The sequence below is a fragment of the Bacillus rossius genome, chromosome 3, assembly GCF_032445375.1.
Source record: "Bacillus rossius redtenbacheri isolate Brsri chromosome 3, Brsri_v3, whole genome shotgun sequence".
Classification (NCBI taxonomy): domain Eukaryota; kingdom Metazoa; phylum Arthropoda; class Insecta; order Phasmatodea; family Bacillidae; genus Bacillus; species Bacillus rossius.
Window position 1 is genome coordinate 64,282,626 of NC_086332.1, and position 17,389 is coordinate 64,300,014.

At 34.4% G+C, this 17,389-nt stretch overlaps 1 protein-coding gene across 4 annotated transcripts in view; it reads left to right on the top strand.

Annotated features, from left to right (window-relative positions):
* LOC134530805 (uncharacterized) overlaps positions 1–16,060 on the top strand; it is a 57,387-nt gene extending 41,327 nt beyond the window's left edge. For 3 of the 4 annotated variants that reach the window (XM_063366019.1, XM_063366020.1, XM_063366021.1), the window contains exons 11-12: positions 1,984–2,210; positions 3,164–16,060. In XM_063366019.1, coding sequence (XP_063222089.1) covers positions 1,984–2,210; positions 3,164–3,332 — 396 coding nt within the window. In that variant the 3' untranslated portion in view covers positions 3,333–16,060. Of the gene's footprint in view, positions 1–512; positions 563–1,983; positions 2,211–3,163 lie in introns of those variants that run through there. The other variant, XM_063366022.1, reaches the window with a different exon arrangement.
* Positions 16,061–17,389: the final 1,329 nt, after the last annotated feature.

The window sequence follows — 17,389 nt, forward strand, 5'->3', positions numbered from 1 at the left end:
TATTGCTTTGACAAATGCAGGTGTCATTAGAATCTTCCAGTCATGAGCTAGCATTTACACGCAGCACGCACAAGAGAATTGCGACAGGCACAAGAAAACATTACAGTGAACCGAGCAAAAAATGAAAAGAAACAAAAATAAGTTAAACATACCAAAAATCTGGCATAAGGGACACACACTTCCTGCATGGCCTCGTTGTCGTTCGTCGACTTCAGTGCACAATAATTACATTGATTCTTCAAAACACATAATTTATACAATTAAATTTAGATGATGGCGATCGAAATAAAGTAAATAATAAAAAAAAAAGCACATGAAGTAAATGTACGTTACTTTACTGCAGCCATCGTACAACACACAGTTATGACGACCCGTGGAAATAATTAAAAAAACTGGAACTTTAAGTTGAACTCGGCCAAGCAAGGGTAAGGCTCGCATTACTCAAAATTCAGGCCTGAAAGAAGGCTGAGGTTCGCCGACACCTATATTTATGCCTTACACATGCTTTACAGCGCACGCGCCAAGCATGAGAGGGGTGGTGCACACACAAAGTGACGTCACAGCACTGCTGTGGGGAAGGAGTGGGAAAGGAGGGGAGGCGGCCAGTGCACGAAAATATGATCTTTGTGGTGAGGACTTCTTCAATTTGTTTCACCAAAACAGTGTTATTTTCACTGATACAAGGTTACAATAAAATAAATTGTAATAAGCATGTCTAGAACAGAACTTTGTGGAACAATAAATACGTATAAATTGGCTAGTGTGCTTAAAAAATGTATTTACATCAGTATTATAAATCTTGAGTTACTAATAAGTGATGCTAGAGTAAAATTAATTTTTTCTGATCCAGTTAGTTCATACATTGTTGTACAGAATTCATGCTAAATAAATTACTTTTAGTAATTTAACAAAAGATAACATTAAAAAATTATGTGTTTGTGATTTTAGTCTAGTTTTTTTTTATTTTTATTAATTTCATGGTTATAGTTGCATTTGGTGCTTTATGGTGTATTATCTTTCATTAAGGTGTTATATACGTAATGAATTGACATGCTTTTCAGTGTTATGTCAGTTTTATCGCAATTCAACGTACAATCTGGTCCCTAATAATTAAATATAACATTAGTACTGGTCATCACATTTTGAGTAAGTTAGATGCTTGCTTAAGGGAGAGCGATAGGAAATGAAAACACCAACTTGGTTTCAAACATTTTTAAGTGTTAACAATTTTTTCTTCCTCCAAAATTTTGCTGTTATAACATAGTATATATAATTTAGTATAATGCCTGAATTTAACAGTAACTGGCTGCTACAAGTAGTTTTTCCTGTGAAATAGTAATGACTACAGCTGTAATAATAGGTAATACTGTCAGTAGATAATATTGTATGGTCTTAATTTCCGAATGTGTGATCTTTGCCTTAACGAATGCAAGTTTTCAAAATTAAACTTAAAAATATTTTTATTTCATAAAAACAATTTGAAACCAATATGGTATATTTTGGTTCCTCCTCCTTTCCCTTCAATGTTAGGTGAAACAAGTCAGCAAGCTTGTTCAACTAAATTATGCAGTACTATTCTTAACGTTAACACACGTCTTAATTAATACAAAATGATCCTGTAGGTTTTGGCTTTCTGTCTTTAAAAGTATACTGTATTCAGATTGATAACAGTTTGCAAATCATGTAATTTTTTTTTTTTTTGGGTAATACTGAAAAATATGGGTTTCTGCAAGGTAACTGCTTTTGGAAAATAAGGCAAATAATTTAAGTGAAGGTTTCATTAGGTTAACTGAGCTACATAAATAAAATTTTATGTAGCTTATGTGACCTAACCAACTTTCACTTTAGTTATTATTTGCCTTATTTCCCAGAAGCCATTACTTTGCAAAATTCTTTTTTCTTCAGCATTACCTTTTTTTTTCTGTTTTTAAATGAAAACACAAAAGTGGAGTGCGTGGATGCAGCTGGATGTGTGCTGTGCAGTGGGAGCTGAGCGTGAGCTACCTGGGACTGCTGGAGGGCCACCTGCACAAGTGCCTGGACCACTTCCCCCAGGGGGAGGGTCTGGACTCGTACAGCTTCCTGTGCCTGGACCCCGCCTGGGACATGCTGCAGCAGGGCGGGTACTGGAGCTCGGCCCACCTCGACGTGGTCGGCTGCCTGCACCACGACTTCTGCACCAGCCCTGCCCTCACCGAGGTCATGGTCAGGTGAGGCCGGCCACACTCAGTCAAGTTCAGCTATTTTCAAACTGCACAGCTCAACTTTGGTTTGGGTTTTAGCTCCCCACATTTTAAATGTTATTATTCGGTAAATGTGTGCGTGTGGTTTTTGTCTATCTCTCTCTTTCTTCTTTCTTTCTTCGCTCATTCTCTCTGTTTCCAACTTTCTCTCTTTCTCTTTTTCTCTTTCTATCTTCACTATTTCTCTCTTTCTCTCACTATCTTTCACTTTCTCTCTCTCTCTTTTGTTCTCTTTCTTCTATCTCTGTTTTCTCTTTCTCTTTGTTCTCTCTCTCCCTTTTCTTGCTCCTGTTTTTGGAGCCACTGTCGCATAGCCTAAATAAACCAGGGTTGTTACAATATTATAGAAAACTGGGAAAAGTCAGGGAATATCAAGAAAAGTCAGCGGTGGCACAGCGTGGCCTTTCTTGTCTGAAAGGTCCGGGAATTTTGGAATTTCAAGTTGGTTACCACCCTTTGAACAGTTCAAGATTTTTTGTATTTTTATTTTCCATGGTATTGTACATAGTATCCAGTATTAAGGCTTAATATTACATGCTGAGTTTGTTGCAACATTTCTTATCATTGTAATAACTTGAAGGATTTATCTGTAAATTTTTACAATGGCTCTTGTGTGTTTGTTTTTGAGTCACAAATTTCCTCATCAGATATAACTTAATATAATTTTCAAGTTTATCAAAAGAATTACCCAAGTGATCATTATTATGAAAACTAGCATGACTTTTTACCACTATGAGGTATAGGTAGCTTGTAAATATCTGTTGAGAAAATTTTAGACAAAACATAAAATGCAATAGAGCTACCGTGAAAAGCATTCAAATAAAAGTTATGATGGGGAGATGACATGGGTTATCTATTTGCCATTGCAGTGCGGGTGGATTCTGAAGTGCCGTGGTGTGTGTGTGTGTGCTTGTCTGTAGGTGCGAGGACAGTGCCGTGTATGGGTACCAGTGTGGGGAAACCCAGGTGTTCTACCAGCAGTCCGTGGGGCACTCGATGGGGCTGCCTGCTCCCTCCGACATGATGGGCATAGTGCCCCTGAAGGCGCGCCGCCGCCTCGAGCGAGATCACGGCATCATCCTGCTGTAGGCACCTGCTTTGCGTGCTCCCTTCCTGCGACTCCAGCCAGTGTGTTGGTCGGTCATCAGACAGTCGTGGCCACCACTGCTTAATGTGCTGTGCGCAAGACAAAAGGCTTCTTTTGAACCTGGCACTCAATATGTATGTGTGGTTAATATGTAGGAATGCTTTAAATAATTGTTGTATGTTCATAACATTTTTAGAATGTTGGCTGTTTAGGAGGAAATGACAAGAAATAGTTATGGTAATAACTTTGCTCCCTCATGGAATTTAGTTCCTTTTGTGTGTTTATTGCAATTTGAACCTCTTTCCCTACTTGAATCACTGATTTTAAATTGTTATATATTTATTCGTTTTTTTTTTTTAATCTCATGAGTACCTATATTTTTATTTTCAAGACTCAAAAGCTTTAAGATGTAGTATTTCAGTTTGCATTAGTGTAACTTCTTTTATTGTGTTTTTTCTCCTTGTGAATACTGATAATTTGCATCAAGACTTGGTGCAATTGAGTTTTTAATAGGTCCGTTTGGTATGTTCAAGGCTTCCAACACAGGCTGTAGCATAAACAGTAAAATTTCTTTAGTCTTTATATAACAAAATTGAAGTGACTTAATTTTTTGTTTGTTCATTGTAAAAGAGTGTTTTTTTTTAATATAGGTGGAATGAAACAAGGCTATTAAGTCTAAGAAAAAAACAGATTTTAAACTATTCTTGGATAAATCACATAATATTTTGGGGTGTTGTCCATCTATAAATTACAGTAAAACCATGTTGTAATGACCACGTTTATCTTGACCACCTTTCTATTACAACTCTTTTTTGAGGTACCTACCATGAAAATTTTGTGTTAGTAAAAAAATGTAAAGGAAATCAGCTGAAAATTCGATTAGAGGGCATTGTGCAGCATTTCTCTTGGTGAGGGTGGTAACCAAACAATATGATATTGCTTGTTCTTGGACACAGTGCCCATCTATGTGCTGTACTCTTTACTTCTGTTATTACAAATTGGATATGCATGATTTTGGATCTCTCTTGGTTTTGATTACTATTTTTGACAACTTATACACATTTATTTTCCTCTGATTTGGTAAAATAAAATTTTGGTGACCAATCCGATTTGGTTGCACTTTAGGCTTCATTGAAGAGTTGTTTTCATCCTGCATGTTGTTGTGTTTTATTAAATAATATATAAATATATGATTGGTATAAATTGAGTAGAAAGTTAGGCCGTGCGGGATGGCTAATTTCAGGCAAACTTTCTGTCACTTAAGATTTTTATTTCTGATGGGCAGAAAAAACTTCCAGAATTATTCATTAATAGGATTTTTATTTTACACTCCATTCGTGAAGTAAATTGAGAAGAAAAAAAATAAGACAAGAAAAGACTGATTTTACATGGTTGGACAGAGACATAGCAACTGCATTATTGGCTTACATTTTGTGTCCACCCAGTGGTTAGTTTTGTTTTAAAAAACTTGTATAGATCTGATAGAAAAAAATCCGGCTATAAACGTAAGGAATGACTTATGGTGACATGCTACATGTTTTTCAAGTACCGTAGATAATTCACAGTGGTTGTCCAGATGCACGTCCTTTTCTAGCTGCCATTCATTCTCCCCGGCATTTACCTCCATCACCCAGGCCCCTGCCTCGTGCGAGCGATAACAAAGTGACGTCACAGCAATTAATCTTGTTGACCTCTCTGGCGTGGCATATAGTTACCTAGCTATGTCTAATTAACATTCTAATGAAAATTCCTTTCGTTATTTTCCTGTGAAATCAGTGTCAAATAGACTTGGCTCTCATTAAAAGATTAAGTTCCGCTTTGCATTTCGCAGTATTATGCTCATTTTGGTGACAGTAAATAGTCCAGTTTTCATTTCTTGGGTATCATTGCATTTTTGACGTACAGGGTTTGGGGATGGTCAGTCGGTCTAAAAATGTTATTACGATTCATGCCTGGGAACTTTGAGGGGTCGTAACATCAGGGTTTTACTGTACTTCAGTATTTGTGTCAATTTTGCGGTGCTCTTTGTACTGTTGACTTTATTTTAGTTTATACAATATACCGTATTTACTCGCGTAAAGGCCCCCCTTTTTTTCCAAATTTTCGACTCCAAAAAAGGGGAGGGAGCCTATACGCGAATTTGGAGGAAAAAATAGATTTTTCTTTTTTTCAGGTATGAAAAACTAACATTTAATAAAAGCAAAATGAAATACCGCCACAACTTATTTAAACGCCAATTAAATTTTGATTAAATGAAACAGCTGGCAGAACGACTGGCAAGTCATGCGTCTATGTTCTAATGAGAGTGGGTGGGGGAGGCAGCGACGCTGCAGGAGGGAGAGAGAGGTAGCGAATCCGCAGGGGGGAGAGGCAGCGCTGTGGCAGGGAGGGAGAGAGGCAGAGGCGTGGCTTAACCTCCCTCCTGCCAGCTAGCCAGCCAACCAGACAAAGGAGTGTTAGAAATACCTTTTCCCTTCCTCCTTCACTTCCACTCTTTTTCCCCTCTTCTTCTCCTCTTCTTCTCCGACAACACTGCACATCAACACAAGCGTGCGAGTCCAGCTTTCTTTATCTTTATGTCGTTTGAGATACGACTAACTGCATACGTCTGTCACGCCTCATGACAGTCCTACTGAGAGCGGACAAACTATAATACCAGTCTCTGTATCACTGCCGCTTACAAAATCACCTCCCGCCGCTCACAATATATGGCTTGCTGTTTGATGCATGCCAAGCTGCCCTGCCCTCAGATAAACCCAGAAAAACACGTTTTTAAATTTTTTCTCAAGAAGTTGAGGAAACAAGGAGGGGGGGACTTATACGTGGGCGGGGCGGCCTTTACACGAGCAAATACGGTATATGAATATTCTTAATCTGTATAGTGTAATTTAATATTTAAAACTGTTTTGAACATAATTTATTAAATATTAATACATAATTATGGCAAATTTTAAGATAAATAATATTTTTGATACTTTTGTTTCTTTGTTATTAAAAAGTTTTCTTTCAAGGAGAAAATAAATGTTTGTTATATACAGTAGAACCTTGCTGGTACATTTACAGATAGTGTGAGAGGCCTGCAGTTAAGTTTTTTTTGTAGACTTAATGCATTTCATCATTATTCAGCTGTTACAGGAATATCTTCTGCCACTGTCAGTTCTTATAGTTAGTTACAAGGTTTCATTGTAGAGGTCAAATGGCATTAATTAGGTACAGTTTCGACTGGGACTGAGCCGACAGTTTGTTGTAAGGAGGTTATTGTTATAAAGACACGCATTATATAGAGGCTTTACTGTATTTTTGATGCTGCTGGTGTGATCATGAGAAATTTTAATCTACATTGCACTCTTTACATCATGCAGTTACTCTAAAAGGTAGACATGTGTGCGAAAATGTTAAGTAATGTAAATTGTCAGCTTGTAAAAGGGGTGCATGTTTTTATTTTGACATATAAAGTGTTACTATAACACTATAAGCATTCACTAATGTGTGTGTAAAAGTGGCATATTGCGAGCCAATCAATGCATGAACCTTGCCCTGCAGCTAGTCAGGTTTACACTGCATGCCTAGGTTAGTTTGGCACTGTTTCCTGTTGATTGGTTGATGATTAACAGAATGGTGTAGCAGCCTCTTCACTGTAGCTTGAACCATACCTTAGTTCTTAGATAGTGAATGCTATAAAATAGGTCATTTAGCTGCACGTGAGGAAACTTTAAATGTTTGGGCACAATGCAGTTTTATTAAACACTAAATGAAAATCAATCATATAGGGGATGTGTAGGAGCCGGATTTATTTATTTTTAGCTAATTCCCTACAAAAATGCTATTTAAGCTAATTTTATAAATATTGAATGCTTTTTTTTTTCAGTTAATTACTTTAAAAATTTCATTAATTTGTAAAAACATCCTTTATAAAAAGCCATATTTTTTTAGAGTTTTCAAAATTGAAATACAAAATGTATCTTCTCACACGTAAAAATAAACCCCTTCTTGTAGACGTTCAGGAACCTGGCTCAGCTTATATTCGTTCTTTATAGTTTTTTTTTTCTCTGACACATTTGCTTGTATATTATCGTGTAAGACTTATCTGCACTTCGGTTAATACACAAACAAAACCATGTCACCATCTTTGCTGCATATTTTCTCATGTCACAGATTAAAGGTGTGTGGTTGGCTAATAAAATGAAAACAAAACATGCTGCACACTCTTGCATTTTGCTTTAGCAGGAGTGAATATTGCTCTTCGCCCATCAGGTGATTTTCTGGTTATCGTTCTCTACACAAGTTTCATAACAAGCATAGCTTGAGTCGTGATATTACCATGTCTGTGATTCAGACAGGTTACATGTATCCTAAATACATAACTTCAAAATACATATATGCTCCACCCAATCAATCCAGTTGATTCGTGTATTATTCTATTAATTAAAACTGTAACTTCATGTGTGCTAGCATATTACATTTCCAATTTTATAAGTAAAAATAAGTTTTTTTTTTTTTTTTTTTTTTTTTTAGTTTAATCTAGAGGTGCATGAAAAAATATTATTTTTTTTTGTACAAAACTAATCTAGAAGGTTATTTGTAACATTATATATTAAAATATTTAGTTAACAAACATTTAGATACAGTGGAACCTCGTTATTACGATAGCTGACAATGGCGGGAAAAATCTTCGTAACTAGGAATACTCGTAATAACTGAACACAGAAAATTGAAGTCACAGTTAAGATTCCTGAACCTTTTAAAATTGTCTTAATTTCACACCATAACTCGAAAACAGTGCACTTTAGTGAAAAATGCATTGAATAAAGGTTGTAGCAAATTAAATTACAAATTGTAAATTTGTTAGTCTCTATGATTTTATTTGTATCTACAATGGTTTGCGTTTTAATCGGGAATGAGGGAGCAACTGAAGATAACAGCTGGGGCCACGGTCGCGTCATGATGGAGGGGAGGTAAGTGAAGCAGAGAAAGGAAAATAAAAGAAGTGCGAGAAGAAGACTGAATGAAGGGAAGGGCGAAGGCTTCCCTTCCTGTGTAGGCTGGTTTATTTTTAGATTTCCCCTTATAGTCAGTCGAAAGCCAGCGCAGCAGCTAGCTACTAGAGGAGAACCTTGGCTGACGTAACAACACACAGGCGCACTCTACGGTGCTTTATGCGCAGCGGTGAACGGTAATCAGTTTATACATTCTGGTTTGTTATATTTGTGGCCATTCTCACCATAAGCGTAGCAACTCTGACACATTTTCCTCTTTTTTTCCCTCTTTTTTTGTGAGCCTGTGCATGCTGCTGAAATTTCCTTCACCCCCTGCTGGTTGTTCCTTTTCAAGCACCTATGTACAAAGTCAACCTTCAACCTAGGGTAGAGAGAGAAAGACAGCGAAGAGAGAGGACAATGCTGGGGAATAACGGGATGAGGAAAAGAAAAGGAGGGGAAAAGTTAGAAAGAAGGGGAAGTAGCCATCACCTCAAGCGAGAGAGAGCCAGTAGAGAGAGAGAGCACATGATGATAGTCACCACAATCCCACCCACTGCCTCTTCTCTTCTTACTGGGGAAAGTAGCGGAACGAGAGACAAGGCACATTGCTTGTCACCAGTAACGCCACTTCCTTCCTTGTCGCTCTTTTAGCGGTCATTGTGTTAACTGCATGAACTTTTTTTTCAAAATGCCATTTAAATCACTTGTACTTACGGAAGGGCCAACAAGGAAACACTCGTAATTACCAGACAAATTAAGTATGATTTACGTAGTCAAACTGACGCATTACAAAACACTCGTATCTTCGTAGGTCTTGTAGTTTCCCATATTCATAATAATGAGGTTCCACTGTATGTAAATATTAAATTAAGTTGTATTAATAATACTAATTTCACTATGCTAATTTATAAAATAATTGATGCTAATTTTTCCAGCCCCTAACTGATATGACTATATGAGGCATTCAATTTTTTAATACAAAGACATGTTCTGGTTATTTTCATTAGTCATGCAATCTGCCATTTATAAATATAGACAGTGTTGGTAAAAGTAGAGTAACAATGTAACTGGGCTCAGTTACAATTATAATTTATTTTCATTAGTTGGAAAATATGTAATAGTTATTAAAGTATTATTTTTTACCTGTTTCTTAAAATTTTTACATGTTTATTGATATTACAGAGAAGCTTGATGTTCAAGACAGTATTATTTTATTTAGACTTCTCACCTTGCGGTTAAAAATAATTTTTTAAGTACTACAAATTGTTATTTTTAATTCTTGCCAGTTTAAATTTATGTTATAAGCCAGTATCATTGGAAGTGGGTAACTGGTGCTCGTATTAGTCTACTATATCTAATTTAAACCGAAATTTTAATTTACATTTAAATTTACCATGTTAATTCATATATAATATGCAGCCCTCTTTTTATAACTAGTTACGTTAAAAAATATTTTTATTAATGTTTGCTTATAAGTATAAGAAGCTTTTGAATTTAAATAACTTATTTATTTGTAAAATACTAACGGTAAAACTGGTAGGGCTTGGTCGATATAAACTCTGATACCACAGTATTGGTTCAATTTGATTGTGTCTGTCAGAAGCACACTGCATTTGAGAAAATATTAGGAGCCAGTATTGGTGCTCCAAACATTTTTGACAGGTGTATTAGTTTGAATTTATGTATATCTTAAGATTCCAAGTAAAAATTTCAGATGAGAACTTAAAAAAAAAAAATAGCCAGTCATGGGGACTGTCAACAGAAGTGATAACGTAAAACTTTGTTTTTAAATGTGCAATATGACATCATTTCTACGTCAAATATACGTAAGAAAATGATTTTGGTATGTATTATATCAGTACGATGTCAGCATGATATCATTTATCCTTACATCATTTTTTAGTCACAACAGATGTCAGTGGTATGTAAAAATTACGTAAAATTTCATTACCTAGCTATGACTTACCAGTGATGTCAGACCTAGGTCATGTATTCACGTGGTCTAATTAACTTCACTTACTGCTACTACAGCATGTCGGTGATGCGAACTGACAAGATTTTACCCATGTACACAGGCCGCTGCGCGTCGCCAGTCTGGCATGTCAGTGATGTGAACCCATTAGTTTTGTCCCTACCAAAAATCGCTCAATGCGTCTAAAGAAGTTTTCACTTTCAAAAAGTGAAATCACTATTTGTATGTAACTAGATTTCAGAAACAAATTTATTAGATTTTTTTTTTTAAGCTGAAAAATGTTTTAGAAAGATGATTAATGATAATTACTTACGATATGTGACTATTACATGTATCTAATGAGACTGTTATAACAATGTATACTAAATATTAAAAGTTCTTATGTGGTGGTTTTCAGGGTTTAAAAATTTATCATCAAAATTAAGTTTTTTTTTTTTTTTTAGTGAAAATGGAATTAATTCTGACTTATTCTATTTGCCTTGAACACAAAAAACAAAATGTATTGTTAGAACTTAGACTTCACCATTACACTTATACTTACAATGTAGGAAAGTGTGTGAAAAATAACCTAGCGACAAGCATAGGATAAAAATAATATTTTATAGAAAATTCTGAAATTATATTATCTGATGTCAAACATAATTAACTTCTATTGAAGTAATTTGGGCACTGGAGGGTTATTTTCCCCATAAAATCTGTATAATAATGTAATAATTATTTTAAGTAATGTTTCTAAGAGAAACTGACATTATTTTCATTGTCATAATGTTTGTACCATATACCTATGTTAAACATACACCTACATTGTTCATACAGGGCATACTGTCTGTGATTTATTATACTGGCATGACACCACCACCAGATTTTCACACAAACATCTTGGAACTGACTGGTATTAGTCACTAATGGATTTGCTTGCACATTCATTTTTTTTAAAATTATATTTCTCTAATAGTAGTTATTTCACTAGCTTAAAAATTGTTCATTTTATATATGTATATTTGTTGCTGCATAGGTACTTAAGTCTATAGTAGCACATTGTAGATGTGTCACCCCCACATTTAAAACATTGTGTGGTATAAATATAGAATTTTACCTTATTTGTATTTATATATAAATTTTTATTGTTAATTTTTGTACATGAAAAAATATTGTACATTTACATCAATAAGACTAAGTTTTTTTTAGAGATTAATTTATTAATTTTCATTTATTGATTCTCTTGTTAAATTAACATAGTGTACATATTTTATATTTATATTCAGGTTTAAGTCTTTGTTGTGTTAGTATGTTAGTAACCAAGTTATTTAATTATTCTTAAAAATATGTAGTAAATTTTGTTTTGTAAATATGTTAGCCAGAAGGAAATTCATTTTATTTGACTGTGTTACAATGTTGTTAAGTGATTTATTTGAATTTATAAATTGAGTAAAATTAATTTACTCCAAATATGCCACAACACAAGTGATTATATAAATTCTTTTCTGTTAATTCAAGACTAGCAAAAACTTACATACTGTGCATTTATTGTTATGAGAGAGAAAAAGTATGTGAATTGGTTACAGTCTGTCATGCATGGAGTGTGAACCCTGTGAAGGGGAAGGGACTTTGCCTGCTGCAAGTTAGGGGCTTAAGTGGGCCAAGAATTGCAAGGTTATGTAAGTGGGCAAAGTAACACTCGACTCGTTTGAAACAACACAGCTTGCTGTTTCCAAATAGTGTGTCAACAATAATCACACCGTGGCTTAAATGGCAAAGCAACAGAACAAACATACATTTTACTCTATCTTCTTTAATCTTAACAAAATAATTCCAAACAGCATAGGTGTGCGCAGACATTAAGTTTAAATAGGGCCCAGGTATGCTACTGATTCAGTGGCGGATCCAGATACTATTTTTGGGGAGGGGCTGTGCCGTAAATCATAGATATACATATTTATTTTAAAATGGAGAGACCAGTGGCCTTCCCCCGTGTTTTGTATTTTAATATTGAAAAAAAAAAAAATAGTCAGTGCTAGAGCATGATGACAAGGCCTGCACAGCCACTGAGCGAACAAAATTTTTTTATAATTAACTTGAAAAATGCATTTGTGCGGACTTTAACTTTGAAGTTAAGACAATGAAACAAAACCATCACATACATTTTTAAACACTTAAATTGATTTCAGGAAGAATGTGTGTTTTATATACCTATATATACATATATATACATACACACATATATTATATATACATGTATATATAATCTTAATGATTAAAAATTAAGTTAGGAATTCAAAGCTTGGTTTAGTTAACAACTCTTTTTCAAAGTGTATGTAATTCAAATGAGGTCACTTTGTAATTTAACTAACTGTTAAATTACAATTAAGAAAATGTTTGACATTTAAACCAAAAAAAATTCTTCATATTCTTACACAAGTGAGTTCAGGACAATTTTAATTGCCAGAACACATCACAATTAGGTCTACAAAATAAAAAAATACAATGTAACAAAAGTCAGGAACACTTATCACAGCCTTTCTGCTTGAAGTTTAACACAAAATGGCTTTTTTTTTTTTTTTTTTTTTGCTTCTAGTTAAATTGGTAGTTAATTAAGGAAAAAAAATTTAAGTTCTAACTTCATTTGAGTTGTACAGTGTTGAAATTTAGTCCTGCACCTTAAGTGCTCATTTTACCATGAAAGGACTAGACCAGTACATTACAATTTTTATTACTTACCAGTATCAGCAGTATGTCTAGCACAGTCTTCTCCATTTATCAGGTGGTAGGTGGTATCTCGACATGGCTGGCGTTGCTGCTAATTTAATTTTCAAAATTCTCAACACACAACTACGACTGACTCATTGCCAGGAACGCGGTTTTGCAATTGATAAACACAATATTCTGCAGACTATGATGATCTAAAGAGAACACAAAAAAATGTTGTATATTGTTTCTCCAGATTGTGTAGTTGAATAAATCAAGTTATTTTAACAACTACGACAGTGTAACATTAATTTATTAAAGTAAAATCAAACAAATAGAGTGTGAAAATCATGCTATGTATTAACTTACTTGTTTGACTTCCTTACGACAATGCGTTGAAATGCAGCGGTAATGTTCATTGAACAAGCATCCCGCTCGTGTTCTTTCTTCACCTTGCTCTTCTGTGCACCTAACAGTGATATTTATCTTCTTTTTTTTTTAAATTTGAATGTGTTTACATTCCAGCAACAACCAAATAAACGTTACACCATGCAAATACAATGTCACAGTTCCTAAAACTATAAATAAATACTTAGGTCATAAAAAAAATCTGATTACATGGTTGGTTACCGAAATACGTACTGTTGATTACACAGAGACTGGAAGACATTGTATTCCTGTGGCTGTGATACATTGTTACTTTCCCCTTCTACCTTCTCTTTTCTTTGTTCACACACCTTGTGACGAATAAGATTACATGCCCACCTGCTGTGGTTTTCGTGACACTAGAAGTAGCAGTCTTGCATATCTTTTCTTGCTCGTCATAATGTATCAGTGCAATCCAGACAATATAAAGCAAAAATTGTGATCAAATATTGTCCTTAGTTATTTATATCCTCTGCTCAAAGGACCCCTCCAATCTTTAGGTATGGCCCCACCTGTGCCACTGAGAAACAGGGCTGCTATTTGCCGTACTTTTGATCTATCATTTGCGATTTTTTTAATCAACAACTGTATCTGAATAAAAATGCCACTAAATTAAACTTTAATAATATAAAACATAACTTAGAACCAACAAAAAATACAGTTGAGTCTCATTGTTCACCCAGAGAAACAACATATGACTGACAGTTGTAGCAACTAGAAGCCTGAGCGAGATTATTTGCACATCAGTATGTGATGGTAAAGTGCGATTGAGGCTCCAGACAGTGCGAGTTGAAACATGAGACAGTTAACAAGTTGAGACACTGATGCCGAGGTCACACTGCGCTGTGCGCGCTCTGGTTCGCCCCGACTCGTGTCTTTGAAACTACGCAACAATACACTAACTAGATGTTCGTTGATACAGTGCAGTGAAACACAAGCTTTGATGAAATGAAAGGAGTGCATTTTGTTTCTTTAGTAAAGTACATGCCGACCAGCATGGTGCAGTTGGTTAAGTGCTAACCTCGGTGCTGAGTGTTACTGTTTAAAATTTTGTGTAAGTGGCATGTGAAGTGTTTGTAACTTAAATTAGATTAATTAGCTTTAAAGCTGCCCCAAGTTAACCTACTGGCATAAAAAAATGGTTGTAATTAAACTCAATAAAAAATATAATTTTTGTTATCATTGTCTTTACATTTTTGGTGATACTTGTTAGTTTAGCATCTGTTTGTTCTTTTAATGATTCTGCATTGTCAAATGTCCATCAAAATGTTTTAATGTTTAAGTGCCTCTTCTGCCTTCGTATGCAAATATTTGTTACTGATTTCTCGATGTTGTTGTAACAGGCAGGGAGACGCTAATATCTGTAAATTTCGCATATTATTGACAACTTGCTTTGTAGAGAAGTAAACTTCAAATTCACCTTGACCAAAGTTTTGAATTTCATAAATATAGTGTTAGTGTTAGTATTATTATTACTCACTATACGGAAACCATTGTGGGATCATGATCTGCCAATTTTTAAACTCAAGCGAACCCCTCTGCTTCCATGATGAGTTTTCTTGCATTTCTAAGCAAAACTGCAATATACAAGTGAATTGAAAGTTTACAAACCTTGCAGTTAATGAATAAAATTGGTTTTATATTGTGATAATAATTTTTCCACTTTTTAAGTTTTATGGAATTGGCCTGTAACATGTTCCATTCAAAATATTGTACATACGTGTGTCTTATTTTGTGTATCACAAATACGTACTAATTTTGCTGTGGTATTTTTCACACCAGATTTAAGTGTAGTGTGGATGTACTAGCTTTGCATTCAAATAGCCACAGGTTTTGATGACAGTATTGAGATTATCTTTTAAAGTTTTAGTAATTTATTTATTAGAAATTTATTAAACTTCAGGATTTGAGATATGAAGCTATTGTCTCATTTGATGATTACTGTTGTCATTATTATTTTGTTATAATTGTTTTGTTTTTTTTCTTTTCAAAGGCAAATATCATAAATCTTTCATGTTCAAAAAGTAGTTTCACTTACAATACGTACAATAGTTCCTGTGGTAATATAGCTAGAATTCGAAGGACCTAATAATTTTATTGTGGTTACTGTCATACTGTACAAACACTGTGGTTGTCATTTTAAAAGTTCTCTGTAATTTTAAATAAAAAAATTTTTTTCTAACTTTTGATGTTGTAACCTGAACTATTATGTCCAAGACAGTGGTACAATTATTGTTGATAATCAACTCCTGTAAAATAATTGATTTTATTTTAATGAGTAAAATAAGTAAATACTTAAAAGTATTCTTTTTCAGTTTTCATTTATATTTGTATTTATTTCTATTTCTTTTCTACTAGGTATCTGCAACATATTTTGCTCCAGATATTGAGTTTTTAAATAACATGCTATATTGTAATATTTTTACTAAGAATGCTGCATAAAATTTACTACCAACACTCCTGCACTTTACATGTGTTTAGTCAACTCCTTATCAGCTTGGTGGTAAACATGTTTATTTTGTTGTGATGTGTGTTCTGTGTGGTGAATTATACTGTGAATTCTTTATTTAGTTGAAGCAAAGAGATTTATTTTTAATTAATGAATGTTCCATTCTTTTAGTTGACCGACTTCGATTTCCATTCACTGTAATACATACTTGCTAACTTATCTCCTCTTGTGTTTGTTTCTCTTACATTGTGTTTCATAATTGGTTTTAATATTGTACACATAGTCTCCTATCTATGTAAAAAAATATATGTGTTATGGGTTGGTTTGTTTGTTTTGAGACAGTGGCAGTCCTATGGGAGGGTTGATCCTGCCAATAACTATATAACTAAAACAAAAAACTGGAGCGAAAACAAAAGAATAATCTACTTCAGGTCCCACCTCACATCTGAAGTCGGTTCAATTTTTTTTAAGTGAAACTTCTTTGCTGAGGGAGTAGTTCGGTATGTGGTGGGGTCACCGGGAGAAGAGGGAATATTTAGGTACGTGGTGGGGGAACTGGTAGAAGAAGAAATGGCAGGGGAGAGGTAGAAATGATGTAGCATGCTTGCATGCTTGCATATTTTCATACTTAATACTTTCACCTTGCGTACTTGCATACTTGAGCAATATCATGATTTAGCACTCCCATACTTGCATATCTTTTTTATCTGTGGCCTCAGCCTATACTTAATAATATAATCAGCAAGAAGTACACTCCACACTTTCTGTGTAAAAGTTTTATTTTTATTTTTATAATACGTACATACTACATTTTTTGGCCATACCTACTTGTTAGTTCGTCTGTTTTGTTCATTGATTGTTCTTGCAATTGCGTATGCGTTTTAAATTGTTTTAAATTAACTTTAGTTTTCATGACGACATTATAAATACTTGGAAAATAATTTAAAATTTTTGGACTAAATTACAGTAATTGAATTTAACATATTAAAAATTACTTTTTTGCAATTTAGTGAAGTTTTAATTAAAAATGTTGATTTCATTATTTCAGTTGTATTTAGTGTTTGATGGTGTATTAACTTTTATTTTGGTGTTATGTAATGTATTTACACGATTGAGTATTCTTTTTTATCGTAGTCCACCGTATAACCTTATCTCTGTGTACTGCATAATGTGCTGAACCTAAGAATGTTGGATCAGAGAGTTCTGACTGTGATATGACTTGAATATGCCAAGGTCATCTTTCGTTTATGAGTGTTGAAAATTAATTTGCACCTTTGTATGCGACACGTGATCACTAGGTTTTGGGTATGAAAGTACCACCACTTTGCTTGTATCTACATGCGATACTAAAAATATTTGGGTGACAGTATAAGTGTGTTACCGTTCATGGTTAGAGTCCTGGGGTGAGCCTTGAAGTGTTGGAAGTTCTGGGGTGACAACAGGGTAGCGTGGGGCTATACATAGAGTTAGACGGTCATGGATTGCCTGCCGAGTGTGGTATACTAGGCCATGTGATGATTAGTGTGTGGTACATGGCATGTAGTGGTT